This window comes from Tachysurus vachellii, chromosome 4 (assembly GCF_030014155.1).
Source record: "Tachysurus vachellii isolate PV-2020 chromosome 4, HZAU_Pvac_v1, whole genome shotgun sequence".
NCBI lineage: Eukaryota > Metazoa > Chordata > Actinopteri > Siluriformes > Bagridae > Tachysurus > Tachysurus vachellii.
Window position 1 is genome coordinate 18,458,210 of NC_083463.1, and position 17,868 is coordinate 18,476,077.

The 17,868-nt window shown below is 38.2% G+C and overlaps 1 protein-coding gene across 1 annotated transcript in view; it reads right to left on the bottom strand.

The window, feature by feature from the left end:
* Positions 1–7,303, bottom strand: part of LOC132843968 (neurexophilin-2) — a 61,066-nt gene extending 53,763 nt beyond the window's left edge. The window contains exon 1 of the mRNA XM_060867114.1: positions 6,920–7,303. Coding sequence (XP_060723097.1) covers positions 6,920–6,973 — 54 coding nt within the window. The 5' untranslated portion in view covers positions 6,974–7,303. The remainder of the gene's footprint in view (positions 1–6,919) is intronic.
* Between the last annotated feature and the right edge of the window lie 10,565 nt (positions 7,304–17,868).

Consider the following 17,868-nt stretch of genomic DNA (forward strand, 5'->3'; position numbering starts at 1 on the left):
GTCATAAAACACTGCCTCCCCCCTCTCATGTTGTTTTCAATAAATTAAATGCATGTCCAAATGAATGCTTTTCAAGCCATGGGAGAATATATTAAAAAACTGACAAAAAATAAATAAATAAAACTAATCCATGAGTGTGTACCACTCATATGTGTGTGAGTTTGTGCAGATCATCGAAACCTGGGCTTTACTGAGTTATGGCATTCGGCATCTCTCGGATTACTCCTTAATATTTTATTGTATGAAAATCTACAGTTGTATATCTGCTTCAGGTTTGCCACTAGTAATCACACTACATGGAAAAAAACTAAGGCTGTCCACTCGACCAGACTACAAAACACACACACACACAAACACACACACACACAGAAGCAAAAAACCTTGAACCTGATGCAAATTAGAAACAATTAAAGCAATTTATATAAAAGAAGGGACAATAATATCCTTAATATAATAACAGTATATTTTATATTATATTGTTTATATATATATATATATATATCAGCTCCACCAGTCTCAGCTCCACTAATCTCAACTCTAGCAATGCGTGAGAGACTGTCCAGCCACTGTAGGATTTGTGGACTATGCACATATATGATTAAACACACTAATAAACATAGAAAGTGAAGTCCCTGCTGAAGTGATCTATTTCTCAGCTTGTGTGTTTGGAAGTGACACACATTTGGACACACATTTCTTGCATACCACCAATAAGTGGAGACACATTAACTAGGACACAGATGTGATCTTAACTAGGACTAATCACCGCCACTTCCACCTGTCTGTTTTCATTTAAATGCAAACATTTTAAACCAGCCCACTATTTTCTTCTTTCACACTTTTTCCTCACGTTACACTATACCATTCTCTCATAGTCAGTTGGGCGAATCAGCAGTGTCAACTCAAATAACTGTCCAATTTGTTTGGATCAGATTCTGACTTGTGGTTTGTAAAGAGAGAAATGGGTCTCAAATAAATTCCAACTGTTCATGTCTGATCATTCACTTAATGACATAACATGGGAACAGCAGGGAGCCAAAAACAGCTGGATGTGAACGCCAAGTGTCTTTACTGGCTTGTTCACAAAAGATAGTTGGGATCAATGGTGTCAAATCCATGTTTGTAATCTATAAATGACGAGTCCAAACACCACTTGGCTGGCTACAATGAAGGAATCTAGGACTGAATAGGAACAGGAAAAATTCACATTTTAGAAATGCATTTTATCTGCAAGACTTCCAAACAAAGACCGGGGCTTTATATCCAATAGATTACAAAGCCCAATAAAACTAATCATGATTACCAGATGTTATGAATTATCAAGGGGCATGGTCAGAGCAGACCTGGGGAAACTAAAAGCAGGAAACAGGACGGTTCTGTATCACAATGTGTATGAAATTGCACACAATATCCTACATAGTGAGCTACTTAGGAAGTTTTGCCATTTTGCAACCATTCCGTGTCTGAAGGCTTAGAAAACTGTCAAACTCAAACTTCTTAAACTTTATGCAGGCAGGGACCTTATTTACCTGGAAAATATATTTCATTACATAAGTTCATGTACATTAGTTAAATGCATACAATATTTATTCATTTATTTATTTGTTTGTTTGTTTACCTAGCTATACAGCATAAAAAAAACCTCGCACCCCTTGGCTGTGCCTTACAGAGTTCTGGGTATCCACAGTCCCAACAGTGAGAACCGCTGCCCTAGAGGGCACCAAATGCCCATAATGCATTGTTGCATTTGTTGCTCACTTCCATTATTTTCCGACATTATATTTATGTGATGCATGAAATAAGTAATATGTTAATAGTCATCTAAAGTAAGCTAACTGGCAGCTCTCAAAATGTTTTACATTCACAAATCCAAGCAAAAACATGCTTCTCCAGAACACAAATTCGAACAAACACTCCTTATGTTACATGACAATTCAAAATTGTATTTAATTTCCTTGAATTATTATTTCAGATTAGACGGAATACAAGACAATAAAGATTTAGGGTTTAGGGAGGTGCTTAAATCTCTTTCGACTCATTCGACTTCATGCTATCTCTCTGCTTTTGTTAAGGTCTCTGTCCTATCCATTACCTGCTCCTTCCTCGCCATCTCTCTTCTTCTGCCTGCTCTTCTCTGTGGCCATCAATCCATCTTTGTCTTTGTCCCTTCTTTTGCCCTCTCTCCCTGTGGCTTTATTATCACATGCAAAACAGCACATGGCGAAGATACACATCTTAGCAGGAGGTGGGCTTCTGAGACCTTTTTAGCTCCATATTTCACTGTCTCGCAATGTCTCACACTGGTAACATGGCAGAGAAAAAGAGACGGACAGAGAGAGATGGAGAGAGCAGGAAAGAAAAAGGAATAGAGGGCAGTTTGATGAACCCAAGCACAATACCCCTTTATCATAAGGTCCCTTTATCAGTTCCCTGGTGAAGTGTTTCATTTTCCTCCTGCCATTACAGCAGAAATACCTCACTGGTAATTGCTTGGCGATAAATAAGGCCGTTTGTCCCCTTCTTCCCCCCCTCGTCATCAGCCTAGCAGCCTCCTTATGGAGCAGTCCTTCACTCTTTCATTCGCTCATTCTCTCGTTCAGAGACAAGGTAATCCTTTTCCCACCTCCTGTCCTTTCAGGGTGATATACGCACAGGTGTAGCAGACTCTGAGTGCATTTCAGGAGAAGAGTGTATGGAGGAGAATCATTTCAGATTCCTTTTTATACATTCTAAGCTGTTCGGGTTCCCTCTCGCTGTGCATGAGTTGTAATTCTTGCAAGATGAGATAAACAGGGGGCTGAGTGATAGCCGGGAGACCCGCACCATCCATTATGTGACGTGTGCTATAGCTGGTGAGTGGAAAGCAAACACATATGCACATGAGCATGCATACAAAAGGTTTGGGCAATAAGAAAGGTGTAAAAAAAAAAAATCTAATGTAAGTTGATAATAATACAGCTTTTGGTCCAGGGAAGTCTGTATTATGTGGATTAACGGGGGCGGTTTTTACACCTTTTGGTCTCCAAAAATTGCAACAAAGATGTTTTAGGGGGGAAAAAAAGGCTTTAAACAGACACTCAAATAAATGATAAAATTTCAATGATGCTTTATGTCGAGAAGAGTTATTGTAGAACCGTATCAGTGATTAGATCTAGCCTTAGTGTTTTAAATGCTCCAACCTTGGCACAACTCCCAGCCTCGGGACTCACACTCCCTAAACTAAACAGCATCAGGCCATGGGCATTCCTGGTAGAAACCTGGTAGTCTCTCTCTCTCTCTCTCTCTCTCTCTCTCTCTCTCTCTCTGGCTGCCTGGGGAGATCTGGTCTACTTCGACTGAAAGATTAGACACATCTGTTTACCCCGCAAGCAGGTAGGAGGCCTGCGTATAATTGTTACTACCTGATTGGATGGGTTAGTGCGGATCAAAACACCTGATTGGTGTGTTTTGAGTTTGAGTGCAGAAGCACATGTGTTTACAGAGAGATCAGCTGGAGCTGGAATGCTACTGCATTTGACTCTGTGCTTTTTTGGATCCCATCACAATTATATCTACAGGCAGCATCAGTCATAGTAACAGTAAGTATAATAAATACACATGCTCAAGGCAGAAACCTTGGACCACCTTTACTAAATTGAGAACTACTAGACCGATTTGTCTTTTTGTTATTCGATCGTTTTGTTTTTTTTTAAATCTGTAAAACTGTTTAAATCTGCCCCACAGTTCATTTGTAATTTATGTTATAAATAAACCAATAATCGCATATCAAGAGCACCTTTTTGTTTGTAACAGTTAGTATTATTAACAAAAAATATAAAACCCACAATGTTTAGTTTATGTTTAATTAGGGCTTGCGTCATTACTTAACAGGATTCAAGCGACACTTATTGACAACCATTTTACAATGGCCTGCTTGCACCGGTCGATATAGACTCCTGCAAGATACAGACACAAAAAAATAAAACATTCTTTGTACTGTGCACAGCTGTATGACCAGCATCTCACTAGCATAGAAAGTGGAAATCTCTTCTGGCTGAAAGCAAACTGACTGACATTCACTGACATGTTCTCACACACTCAGCAGCACTGATCTTCAAATACAGATGATTGGAGTCCTGAATAAACTAAGAAGCTGAAATGCATCTAAATAAATGTTTGATGTCCATAAGCTGGCAATTCCTAAATCAAAAATGTAATGTCATACAAACGGGTTAAATGAAAGGAGATACACTAACAAACACTAATTATTACTGAAACTACAATTTTTTTTCAGATAGCCTTTAAGATTGACTTTGATAAAAGAAGAAAAGAAGAACATACCGAAAGGATCCTCATGGCTGGAGCATGAAGCTGTCACAAGGGTGCGATGGACTTTAACAGGATACATGGCTATATATGTATATATGTATATGTGGATATATGTATATGTGTATATATGTATATTATATATATATATATATATATATATAATTATATATAGTGGGTGTGTGTGTACTGGTCACTTTAAAATATTATTACACTCTTCAGCAGGCAGCACATTGGGTGGGAAAAAAATGTGTTCCTTTCTGGAGGCAACATAGGGACAGTAATCTGTCATCTATTCCAAATCTGAAGGCAGAATTACAAGCATGTGTCTAAGTAAAGGCAATCCAAGAACTTACTCCAGAGGATGCAGTAGGCGAATTTCCTTTTCTGTTTAAATGTCACTCAACGATATAGGTACAGCACAACACACGATTAAAAAAACACGAAAAGAAAAAAAAATCAGACCTTTAATATGATCTGAAATTTTTTACTTGTCATTTGTGCCGTAATTATAGCAGTAGATTCTCAACACCACTATAGATTTAGTTATTGATTCATCAGATGCCGTTAGTATGTATACTGCACTCGAAGAATGATGTCAGAATAAGACAACAGAATGTCATGATTGGTGGATGTTCAACAGAGACGTAAGAAACATTTCTAAAACCTTAAAATGAATTTGACTCATCATTATACAGAGGATACATGAATTAATATTAATGGAATACACTGCCAGATGATTTATTTATTTATTTTAGCATTTTTAAGTGTTTCTGTTATAATCACATCCAGCTTTGATTAGAAATCTCAAAGGTCAATGTGATCAGATGTGCTGTATTCTGTTGAGGAGGTGGAGGCATAACTCCTGCTGAGTACATTCTGAGTACTTTGGATTGGAATCGCATATTAGTATCGGATACAAAGAACGTTTTTCTCAGAAATGCTCTTAACAGTGAGTTTAAATTATTCAGCTTGGAGAATAAAATCAAACATGGAAATACAGACCGCACAGCAGGTGACGGTGCATAGATTTCTCTCTTCTGTCTCATTCCCTCCCTTCTACTTTTCATGTTCTTAAGTGCAGTAATAGGACATTTAATAAGCACAGATTTCAGATTATTAAGCTACTGAACATTGGAAAATTATTATGTAAGGAGTGAGTTTCTTGGTCCGCACAACAATCGCATGTTTGATGAAGACAGAATAAGGGCACTAATATGTTGAGGCATGATGCGCTGGCTCATATTTCTGCATGCCGTCTGGATGGCAGGACAAGGTTGCGACACAAGGCTGCAGATTTACAGGCAGGTCATGATGAAATGATCACACTCACACTGGAAGGTAATAGGATCATCAATATGATGCTGTATGAAGTGTAAAAATAGCAGCTATAAAACAGGGTCAGTCTAATATTAAAAACATCTTTGCAAACATTTCCTGTAAAAATCAGCAGTGATTTTATGCTGAAGGCAGAAGGCCAGCGTACATGAGAAATTATTATTTATTTATTTATTTATTTTGCTTTTGCAAAGGAAGCATCGCATCGCTATATAGACAAGAGTGAGTGTTTTAATGCAACATGATTTTACACCACATTACACATGGGAAAAGACAGAATTTGGAAGACAAAATGCGTTTTTAGCACCTGAAAGCAACAAATCAGCATGAAGTTTAAAACTGACATTTTCAAAGCATCATATGCAACTAAGAGAAATGCTTTTAGGTTTCATAAAACATGAATGATAGAAATAAACAAACTAAGTGTGTAGTAAGCTTCTAATCAACTTACTGAAGATAGAAATGGGAGGAAATGAGATTACTGGTCACACACCTGCTTGGGGGTGAAAGTATGAGGGGTTGTGTATGGATGCCATATGACACGCTTGAATAAACCCGTCATTACACACTTATTACACACTTATTAAGGTCAGTATACAGAAATAAGCTTTAGAGAACTAAATATCGCACTCTGTGAACAGCATGTGTAAAAGTTAAAGAGCAGAATATGTACAGGCAGACAGCCAGGCGCGCGCGCGCACACACACACGCGCACACACACGCACACACACACACACTTCAGTGAGCGAACTCTCTTCTGTGTAAATGACGATAATGGAGATAAACCAAGCTCGGGGCAAGTACATGCTCAACTTCAGAGGAAAATGAAAGAGTTGCTGATTGTATGACTGATGAGACGAAAGCGAAAAGAGGAATGAAGGCGTCACGTGCGCTCGAATTTAGAAAGAAAATAAATAAAAAAGTTAGTTCGTATGGAGGAAAAAAAAAAGAAAGGATTCAGCTCTTATCCTGGTGGAATTGTCTCAGCTGTCACTGTAACAGTCCTAGTTAAAGTGCTGCCTCAAGACTCGCCCCATAGAGACAGGATTTGGTTATTAACACTAATGTCTATGAACCCGAAAAGAAAGAACAAGAGTCCTGAGTGTCCGATGGCCACGAGGGTGAAAAGTTGATTTGTCAACAATGAGCTTTCTTCACAAATGTAAGCTTACAAATCCAACCCCGATATTATGAGCACAACCCTGTGCAGGTGGCATTCAAATATGCGTTACTCGTGTTTCAGTATGATGTCTAAAGCGAGAGATTTCACTATTACCTTCTGCAGAATCCACTGGTTCAGGATCAGCAAACTCCAGGCGAGCAGCTTCATCGCACCTTCCGACAGCGCTTAGTCCCGTGGAGTGAACATACAGCGCACACACTCAGCGCACGCAAACCAAAACAATACGCTACACACACGCAGGCTATATAGTAAAGACAAATAGCTTTCCCGAGGAAACTGGGAGCCAGAATATGGGACGAGTACTGAATGAACCAGGGCGGTTCAGCGTCTGAAGTCCTGAAAACATGGATAAAACATATCCATACTTGTGGTGACAAGGGGAAAAGTTTGCGCGTAAAGCGGCGGCAACTTCTGGTACAGGAGAGAAACAGTGTGAGGTGATCAGTGCGTCCTGAAACACCAATGACCACCTCTTACTGAGTGGTGTTTAAAAAGATACACACACTCTCTCTCTCCCTCCCTCTCCCTCTCCCTCTCCCTCTCTCTCTCTCTCTCTCTCTCTCTTTGTAACTACTCCTGCATGTCCTTCTCCACTCTTCCGCGCTCTCTCAGTCTGATATGGACGTGAATACCAACAGGTCGAGTGGTTGGTTTTCTCTTCCCGGCGCGCGAGTGTGAATCCCGGACGCGCGCGTGCCATTCGCCTCTCCTGTTAATATGCATCATAAACACAATGTGATTTCTTTACAGAAATGCTCTGCATACAGCACAGTCCTACTGACCAAACGGAATTCCCCCATTTTTTTTTTTTTTTAGAAAAATGAATGGATCAACTACTGCGTACTTTTGCTTAATTTTAAATTTATTTATTTATTTATTTATTTATTTATTCATTTATTCATTTATTTATTTGTTTGTTTTATTATTATTATTATTATTATTATTATTATTATTATTATTATTATTATTATTGCGAGTTGCGAATTAAAATGACTAATTACGAGTACAAATGTTCTTTTCTTCCCCCACCATGTGTAATTTCACACATTTCCGGTGTGATAGTGAATCCCATGTGAAGACACCATCACACATGCACATCACAAACACAAACACACACACACTCACTCACTCACTCACACACACACACACACACACACACACACACACACACACACACACACACACACACACCTTTGTTTTACTATCCTTATATTGTTATAATTATCGCAATAATTATTAATACTTATATATAAAACATTATTATTAAATCGCAAAAATAATTATTAATATTTAAACCTACGCCTAACATTAACTCTCAAACTTTTGCATCTTTAACTTTTGATGTAATGCAGTTATGCAGTTTTAATATGTTTTCCTTGTTCGAATTAGACAAATGTCAAGTCCGTTCGGTATTGCTATCCGTGTGGGGACATTCGTTCTGTACCAAGATATAAAAACATGCACAGCTTATAACTGCTGTAACAGCTATACAACCAAAGTTCATGAGAGAGAGAGAGAGAGAGAGAGAGAGAGAGAGAGAGAGAGAGACGGGGGGGGGGAGATTTCTACACTAAATAGACGCTAACGAGAGCTACCCGAGGCAGGGACATTTACCCCGGTGGCCGCCCCAGGTCCTTATTAGCACAGATGGACTGGGGGCAGTTTGCTCTAATCAGTAGAAGGCCCAGGTTCTTCCTGCTTAAAACACACGCAAACTTTCTGCGTTTCCATTGCCACAGGGCGCACATACAGCAGCTCTTCATCGCCCCCTTGCGAATGACAGGGCTTTTTTTTTTTATGCAAAAAACAGGAGACCTCAGGAACAGGCAAAACCACGTCAATGTTAATGCTTTTGTCCTTTACAACACAAGTGTTATAACTATACAGTAAGTGCTATATTTTAACAAATCGAAGATACTCAAGAGACAACTATATATTCAGATATGATAAATACAGGCTTTATACATTACATACACTGGCAATTGATACTAAATTATATTGCATTATACACAACATGGCCAAAAGTTTATGTGTTTGTGGACACTTAATCAGAACACCTATATGTGCTTGTTGAACATCCCAATACAGATTTATTCCTCCATTTTACTATTATAATAACCTGAAATTTTCTGTGAAGGCATATCACTTGATTTTGCAGCACGGTCTTGGGGATTTGTGTTCATTCAGCCACAATAGCATAAGATAGTTCAGGCTCTGATGTCAGGTGAGGAAGCCAGGTGGTTGAGGTCAGGGCTCTGTTAGGACCACTTGAGTTCTTCCACCTCATCCTTCACAAACCATGTCTTTATGGCGCTCACTTTGGACACGGGAATACTGTCATGCTGGAACATGTTTAGGATAATTATTTGCTGATATTCAGATGTCCATAGACACAAGTATGCACTTATGTCTCCATAATGGACAGAGCTGGCTTCTCTCTCACACTCTCCCTCTCTTAGGAACATTCACACAAATGAAGCAACACTGGGACAAATGAGCACAATTTTCTCACATATACCTACGCATGATGGAACCCTGCTCTCCTCCCATCTCCTTTTCTGACTCAGAAGGCACTCGTTCATACACAATAAGTAAAGAAACATGTTGTGGATGGTGGTGGTGGTGGACTGTTGAGGTTCAAAGTCACAATTGAAAAAAAAACCTGAAAGCAATAATTTTAACACGGCCGTAATGCTAAATAAAATGGTCTTTTCCTATATTACAAAAGTGCTAGGTCTATTAGTGTTATATATAGTGTTGCTACCTCACAATTCCAGGGTATCTGGTTTGATCCTGAGCTTGGGTTACTGTATTATGTGTTCTCTACATATTCAGATAGGTTTCCTCTGGCTTCATTCCATAATCAAAAACATGCAAGGTGTTTTGGGAAGACTGAATTATGTGTGTATGTGTACCTGAAATGGACTGGCATTCCACCATTTGTATATTTTCCCCCCTTGTGAACATATTTCCCATGCTCTGTATCCACTGTAGTCCTGATCAGGATAAACTACATGACGAATGATTGCTCGGCAATGCCCTGAATTATTGCAAAGTTTTAACTGACATAAATCCTGTTTTTGCAGATAAACAGTAAAATAGTGTTTCAGGATTAAATCCACAATTTCAGGATTAAATCCACAGTTGCATCAACATAATGTGAGGACAGTGCAAGAGTACAGCATACACCAAGCAGGCCAAAGAGTGTCCTGCAAAAACCAGGGGACACATCAAATATTAACACTCGCTCTATCTGGCTGTATCTAGTGGAAATCCGTTCTTTCAGTCCAAACAGAAGGCCCAGGTCTCCGGTGAGCTGTCCTCGAGCTATCTTGGTGTGAGTGATACGGCTTACAGCACTATATGACACAAGATGAGTGCCGTCTGACCTGCTTTAGTCAACACCAGTTACATGTTTACAACAAAAGCGAATCTTTAACTGACTTTTTTTAACACACCTTTGAACATATTTGCAACAATCAATGCTGCTCTATATTGCATGGTTGAATAATGACTGCTTAAAACAAAAAGAAAAAAGTGTGCCTTAGTGGTTGATACTTGAAATGTCTAATCAGAAAATATGCATTACCATTCTGCTGACCTCATGTTTATGATAATAAAGACCAAGACTACCAGCATTTATCAAGCAGCAAAATTCCACTGTGAATAAAGAGTCTAATTTTATATATATATATATTCTCAATTCTCAATTGGTTCTCAATTGGATTCAGGTCTGAGGTTCTCAATTAGAATCAATACCTTTATCATCCAGAAACTGCCTATACACTCTGGCCACAGGAGGCCAGGCATCGTCTTGTACTATGAAGAACCCAGGGCCAACTGCCCCAGCACAAGGTTGCATGTGCTCAGTGTAAACATGCTCTCATTTGTGAAGAGATCAGAGCACCAATGGTGGACATGCCAATTCTGGTGTTCTCTGGCAAATGTCAATTCAAGCTGCATGGGACTCCATTGTGAGCACAGGTCTTACTAGAAGATGTCAGGGTCTTTTGCCACACACATGGACAGTTTGGTTAGAAACATGTCTACCAGTGACCTGCTGGAGGTCATTTTAAAGGGTTCTGGCAGCACACCTCACATACCGGTCTCACTCCTGGTATCTCCTCCATGCTCAGAGACACAGCAGACCTCCTTGTGCCAGTATGCATAGATGTGCCATCCTTGTGGAGTTGGATTACCTGTGCAGCCTCATTGATTGCTACATGTAGTGACAAGGACCCTAACAAAACACAAACTAAACCCAAATCAGTCAGGAAGCATGAGGAAAGAGCAATTGTCCTTGACCCCCACATGCAAAAGATTCCCTTTTTGTGGTTTGTTACTTTTTATTTGCGCCAGACCAAGTGAAACCAAAAGTAAAACTGAAAATTCTTGGACAAAGGTGTCATCTAGTTATGTTTTTCTAATTCAAAACAGTAATTATAGAGAGCAATGCAGCATGGATCGGTTAACAAGGTTAAGACGTAAAGTTGCTAAAGTAACTTTTCTGCACTGTTCTGAAAGTGTGATGTTATGATCAATGATAAATGAGTGTTTACATAAATATTACTACCAGTAGTGTGTGTGGCATAAGAATATGTATAAATCTAAAAACACTGAAATAATTATTGAATGTTCTAGGTAAATTAGAATGTTTGTAGGTAAATTATTCTGTACCTAAGCTAGCCATTTTAACCAGAGAAGGTAAAATTCAAAGCACCCTATTGTCTCCAGAGAACAAAATTGTAAAATAAAAACATATATTACTATTATTATAGGGTCCACTCATACTAACACTCCTTCCTCAATCTCCTTTTCTTTCACCCCATTGTTTATTCAGGTTTAAGTGCTTGTATCATTTGTGTGCATGCTATGACTGTGTGCAGACCACTTCTGTTCTTTTTTTTCTAAGCAAACAGTTAGGCACAACCTCTTAAAGCGTCTATAGTAATAAATGACCAAAAATAATCTTGCAGCAGAGCTGCATGCTGGCCTGTCAGACCTGCACTCATCCCCATCTGTCTCCCCCCCTTGTTCTCTACCTCATTAGGATTCAGATCCCAGAAAGGTGACTCCTCCAGCGGGCACGGTGACAGCCTGGCACCCCTTCCCTTCCCTGTTACAGCCGCCCACAGGCAGAAACACTGACAGGTAGGAACGAGATCCCAAGAGGTTTGGTGGGAGAAAGAGGTACAGAAAGAGAGAGAGAGTGGAGGTAGGTGATGAGTGGGATCATCAAGTAAAAGATGCCCCCTGAAGATACCAGCTCCCTCAGGAGTATGGCTGAGATTACCAAGTGTGAGATCCCCCACCCCACCCTCCTCCATTTTTCTATGCTTTTCCCTTGTGGCATGTGCACAAACACCCTAGAATCATCTGGAACCTTTCCAAATCTTGCTTAGACCATGTGATTAAGTAAAGTTGGACCTCAGTTTTGACTCATCCTCTGGGCTTTAAACAGAGCCAGAGAGCATGACCATACACTATGCTTTACAATCACACATTTAAAATCTACAGCAGCAGCACCGAGGCAAGGCATGACTCAGAGGAATCTCTCTCTCTCTCTCTCTCTTGCTCTCTCTCTCTCTCTCTCTCTCTCTCTCTCTCTCTCTCTCTCTCTCTCTCTCGTTGTCTTATTTGCTTAGCTTTGTATGTAATTAATTAATTGAGCGCTGTTTCAACAAAGTGGGTTGAAATTAGTAATTAATTAATTCATTAATTAGGAACTTTGAATTGAAGTGTTGATATATAAGACACACGATAAGGCTCACAAATGTTCTGCAGGAATGTTTTGATGTATGTAGTTGCTCTCAAATAAAAAAAAAGTAAATAAGTAAGTAAATAAATAAATAAATAAATAAATAAATAAAGATACAAGTAAAGTATATTTTAAAATGGAAAAATGGGGGAAAATATACATTTATCTCAATTAGTTTAACTCAAGCTGCAGGAGTAGCATTATTGTGTGTCTGTGTGTATGTCTGTGTACAATACTCGTTCCCATAGTAATATGAGTGCTGCAACAAACATACCAAATTTGACAACAAATCAGTTTCCATTCCACTAAAGTAAAACATTGGTGAGGGAGAGACATTGTATACATAATTCACCAGCATATATATGCAGCACATCATACGAGATAAAGGCAGAAACAGTGTGTGAGCTCTTGTCGAAAGTCCAAGCGCCGGACAGTCTGCTCCTGTTGCTAAAAGTCACCATTTCTCTTTGAATATGAGTGGCTCTGTCGCTGAGAGATGCTATATTGGTGAACGTATCATAAGAACGTAACATTCATAATTGAATGAGTAAAATCTTAATCTAAATATTTCTTAGTGATTCTGGTGCTGATTTGTTAGATGGTGGCGTATGTTTGTTGTTGTATTGAGAATCTAGTGGTTGTTTGTGAATATGGAAGAGTTAAAATTGTGTTGAGCATGTTCAGCAACAAGCGCTGGCAATTAGTGATATACAGTATGACAATATGAGAACTACTGTATTATCAAAGATTTGGAACCCAAACTGTTTGAGCAGAGCTATGAGAGATACATGAACTAAATGATTAAACAGCTGCTGTGGAAATAGAGATGAGGAAAGGCTGATGTTGGACTTGGGAACTTGGTCAGTTTTCCTGCTCAGAAAATCAGGAAAGTGCACTTACAGTAATTCCCACCGGTGCCACTAGCAGTAGTTTGTCGAACATCATTGTGGGTAATGTAGGTAAGCTTTAAGCAAAAGTCAACTCAGAAATGCTGGAAGCCATTGAATATCACATATTCATTATGAATTTGTGCAAGTCGTCCAGGGTGGATTTTTCCTTTAACAATGTGGGTTGAAGCGACAGTTCTCACACTCTCATGATTAATGAGATACACCCCATGGAGCTCCACTACCCTACTGCTCATTACAGGGACACACAGGCGATCCAGTCACCAGGTTTCAGTCAAAATTTATAAGGAAATTGGGTCCTTATGTACAGGAGTAATATGTGAGATCATGTTGGCCATTCATCACTCATTCAGTTCAGTGCCAAGTGGGCTAAAAAGATTCATTCTAATGGCCAATTAGCCACCTGTCCCTAAAAAGCAGATAATCCTTATGCCTGTATTTGGAAACTCAACATTCTTCTTCTAAAATATATTAACATTTTACTCATGCCACTCTGTAACTACTTTCACACACATATGCACTTTTGAAAGTTTTCTCTGCACAGTTTAGCTAATAAACAGCTTTGGAGCTCTAAATTTTTCGAAATTTGCATACAGTAAATATACAGCATAAATGCTCCACAGTTAATGCTGTGATACAGGCAATATTGCTGTCCCAAAATAGCTGCATCCGAATCCACAGAGCATATTTTCCCAACCTTTTCACACCCCAATTAGGGCCTTAGACATCAGCTGGCAAAAGCAATTGAAATGTGAAAGTGAGCCACTGTTGCAAGAGTTGCTAATTACAACAAGAAGTTGTTGATGAGGAAGGGAATGTGGAGAAATATGGAGAGAATGACGTGAAGACCAGAGTGAACTCAGGGGTGGATGAAATAGGAGTTTTTAGGAAATGTCTGCCAGGAAGATAGAAGTGATCAAAGACACTAAAGGAAGAACTTCTCAACACTTTCAGCCTGAGGGTTTAAGTGAGTTACTGTCCTGTCTATTTCTTCTCTGCACATCTCATCTTGGTCACCCACACAAGGACCTGAGTCACGCAGTTTCTTCATTTTATTTAATATTGAGTCCAGGCGGCACTTTTTGAAGTCCACTAGAGAGCCTTCAACCGACTCTGAATTTCAAATGAAATTTAAATTGGTAATAAATGAAAATGTCATTCTTGCCTATTGCACAGCTACTAGGAGTCCTTATCAAAGACAAGCAAGAGCCTGTTAAAATACAATCTTATATCAGATGCTAGAGTCTTCGTATCCACTAAGAAACTTGCACTTTTGAGTGATGTGAAAAAGACAAATTAAGCAGACATTTTAGAATGACACCTAAAATAATAAGGAGCATAATGTCAAAATGCTAGAATTCTAGTAACAAATATGAACAAATAAATAAAAATTGAAACAGAGAAACAACACAAGGGCTATGTGGTGCATTTGCCATGGCTTTTCTCAGAATGACCAGAGAGAGAAACGCAAAACTGCAACCACTTAAACTTTAGCCTGTGCTGCTGGTTCAGCTCTTACACACTGAGGATTTAAATACTTCTCCTCCTTCAGCATATGTCACATTTAGAAATTAGCACTGTAAATTTTAGCCTTAATTCCATCAGGGCTATGCTGTATGTCTACAAAAAGGAAAGAATTATTAGTTAATTTTAAGTATTTAATAAATTGTTATTAATACCAGAGAGGTAATAAAGCTGTAATATTAGAACCAGCGGTAAGAAATGATGTTCCACAACCCTGTATAAAATATTTCATATATAGGCAATACTGTACAGTCAACTCATTTAATGGCATTTTTATGAAAATGATCACAAATTAATATATAAAATGATTAACTCAATTAATATTTCGAGTTTTTTTTTTTTAGTTTTAAAAATATGCGGAAACACTGCAGTTAACTGAATAACTGAACTGAGCCTGTTCCTGTAATGTATTGTAAGGTGTACAGTATACACTTTTTAAGCAATACACTAAAGATGCCATATCAAATTTTTCAATTCCCTTTAAATTCTCTGGGTTGTGTACTGAAGACTCCCCTTTTCAATAGAGTTTGAAGCCAGAAATGTCCTTTTTTTTGAGAATTTTTTTGAGAATTTTGTTTTCTCACAGTAGTTTCAGTGTTGTTTTGGGGTGCAGGTATGCCAGACTTTTATTTCACACTAAGTATATTGAATTTTTGTGTCCTATTAAACTCCACAGTGTTGCTTAAAAGCTTATATGAAAGTTATATGAAATATGTAAAACTCATATTTTTCAGAATATATTTTTTTTACCTAGCTTACTTGGGGAAATATATTCATAAAAATATTCCAAAAAAATAAAATTACACAAATGTTCATAGCTTCAAAATAAACAGTGATATCAGACTCTACTCTCTTGTTCCCCAAGTGCTTGTTCATAACAGAGGTAAAAACATCTAACACTGAAAGCCAACAGTGGCCTGACTTATAAACAGACTTGCATAAAATAATTCATTTGTTTATACTGATTTTAAAATTTCTGATGAGACAATTTCCATTCCACCAATAGAATGAAACACTAGTACACTGGTAACAAGCATTAAAGCTTATTTAGCATTATATTAAGACTTTGTATTTGCTTTTGTATTGTTTAATATCCATTACCTGCCATGTGTTGGTCAACATCCATCTGTTCAACCAGGCATCAGATGTCAACCAAATGGATGGCCAAGAGCCGTTTCCCTCATAAGTCTTTCAATGTAATCATATGTGCCTACATTTGGATTAGTTTATTGAATTGATAACAGCTGTCCACATAAACACTTCATAATATTCATATTATATTGACATAGAGTAGAGTAGTTTTATACTAGTGTTGATTTTTATGGTGCTGCTTGTTTACATCCTGGTGCACAATTTTGATATTTAATAAATGACTTATTTACTTACACATTTTGCTTTTAATATATCATGGAGAGTCAATTTTGGATCTCCTGTGCACAGCACTTCTCAATTTATTCAAAGGTTTTTTGATAAAAAAAAAAAAAAAAAAAGCACCTTCTAGCATGACAACAATCCAAAGCACAAATCAAAGAAATTGATTTCTAAGAAGATCAGTGTTTTTGCAATGGCCCAATTAGAGCCCAGATCCTATCAAAATCTTTTTGTGCTAGAATAGATTCATAATTGTAGCTATCATGACGCTCTCTCTTTCTTCTCAAGACCCTCAAATCCACCTGAAGAGAAGTAGCTTATTTGTGTGACGCTGCCACCACCGTGCTTTACCAAGGGTATGGAGATCTTTGAATGGAAGTAAAAGATTATTATCAGATGCAGTGACTGACCAGTGCTTGCCAGATATTCCTACAGCTACTTTAAATGTAGCAGCAGGTCTCTTTGGTCAAATTTAGAGGGATGACCTGTTCTAGTCCTATTGGTGCTCTATTTTTCTAAACTTGTTGATACAGTAAATAGTGTTTTGGAAATTCTTCTGGACCCCTCTCCTGATCAATACTTTTGAACAATAAGATCTTGTACATACTCTGTAAGCGCTCCAAGGCTTCAGCAGCCTGAAGAAACCAAGGTGTCAAGAAAATCCTACAGAAACAACTGATAGTTATTGTAAGTTATTTCCTTCTCCTTCCTGAAAAGTTTTCACTTGAATTTTGTTGGTCGACATTTCACAAACAAAATAGAAGGGAATTGGACATGTTTTGCCTAGTTTCATTGTTTACATCACAAAAAAAACAGCCATTTTAACAAGGGTATCTAATTCTATTATTTATTTAAATAAAATAGTTGATATTTATTTAAAATAGAACACTTCCCATATCTGTTGTGTTGCATTCATGTAGGAAAATTAGATCATTTAAATGTTTTGAAATGCTTGATAGGTTAAACAGATCAGCAGACACAAATTGAGGCCGATAAAAAAGGTATGTCTGTACGTGTTAGCGGTATTGCGTTTAGGTCATGAGGTTGTAAAGGAGAAGTACACAACTTAGTATATAATTTGTTTTTGTGATGGACAGGTAGTAAGGTTACGTGAAAAGGAGAGCAAACACAATTGTAAGCAATTTAATGAGCACCACAGTGGTGTGACTGCTTCAGAATTCAAACAGCTAGGGAGCTTGTTAGGAACCATTTTATTTCAAACATCTGCTCCACCCTTCAGCTTACATTTTATGAGATGACGTGCCACAGTTGTATGGATTTAGATGAGAATTTCATCTTGATTCTTTCTGTCTATGCTGAACATGGTAAACTGCATGGCATGCCACACAAGAGAGAGAAATGTTCCCACAGGTACAAAAAGTATAAAGCTCAGAATAGGATATTATGATGCATGTAAACTTTGGACACTGGCAAATATTCACACTGTGGTCTTCCGGCTTGGTGCTTAGCCAGAAACTGTG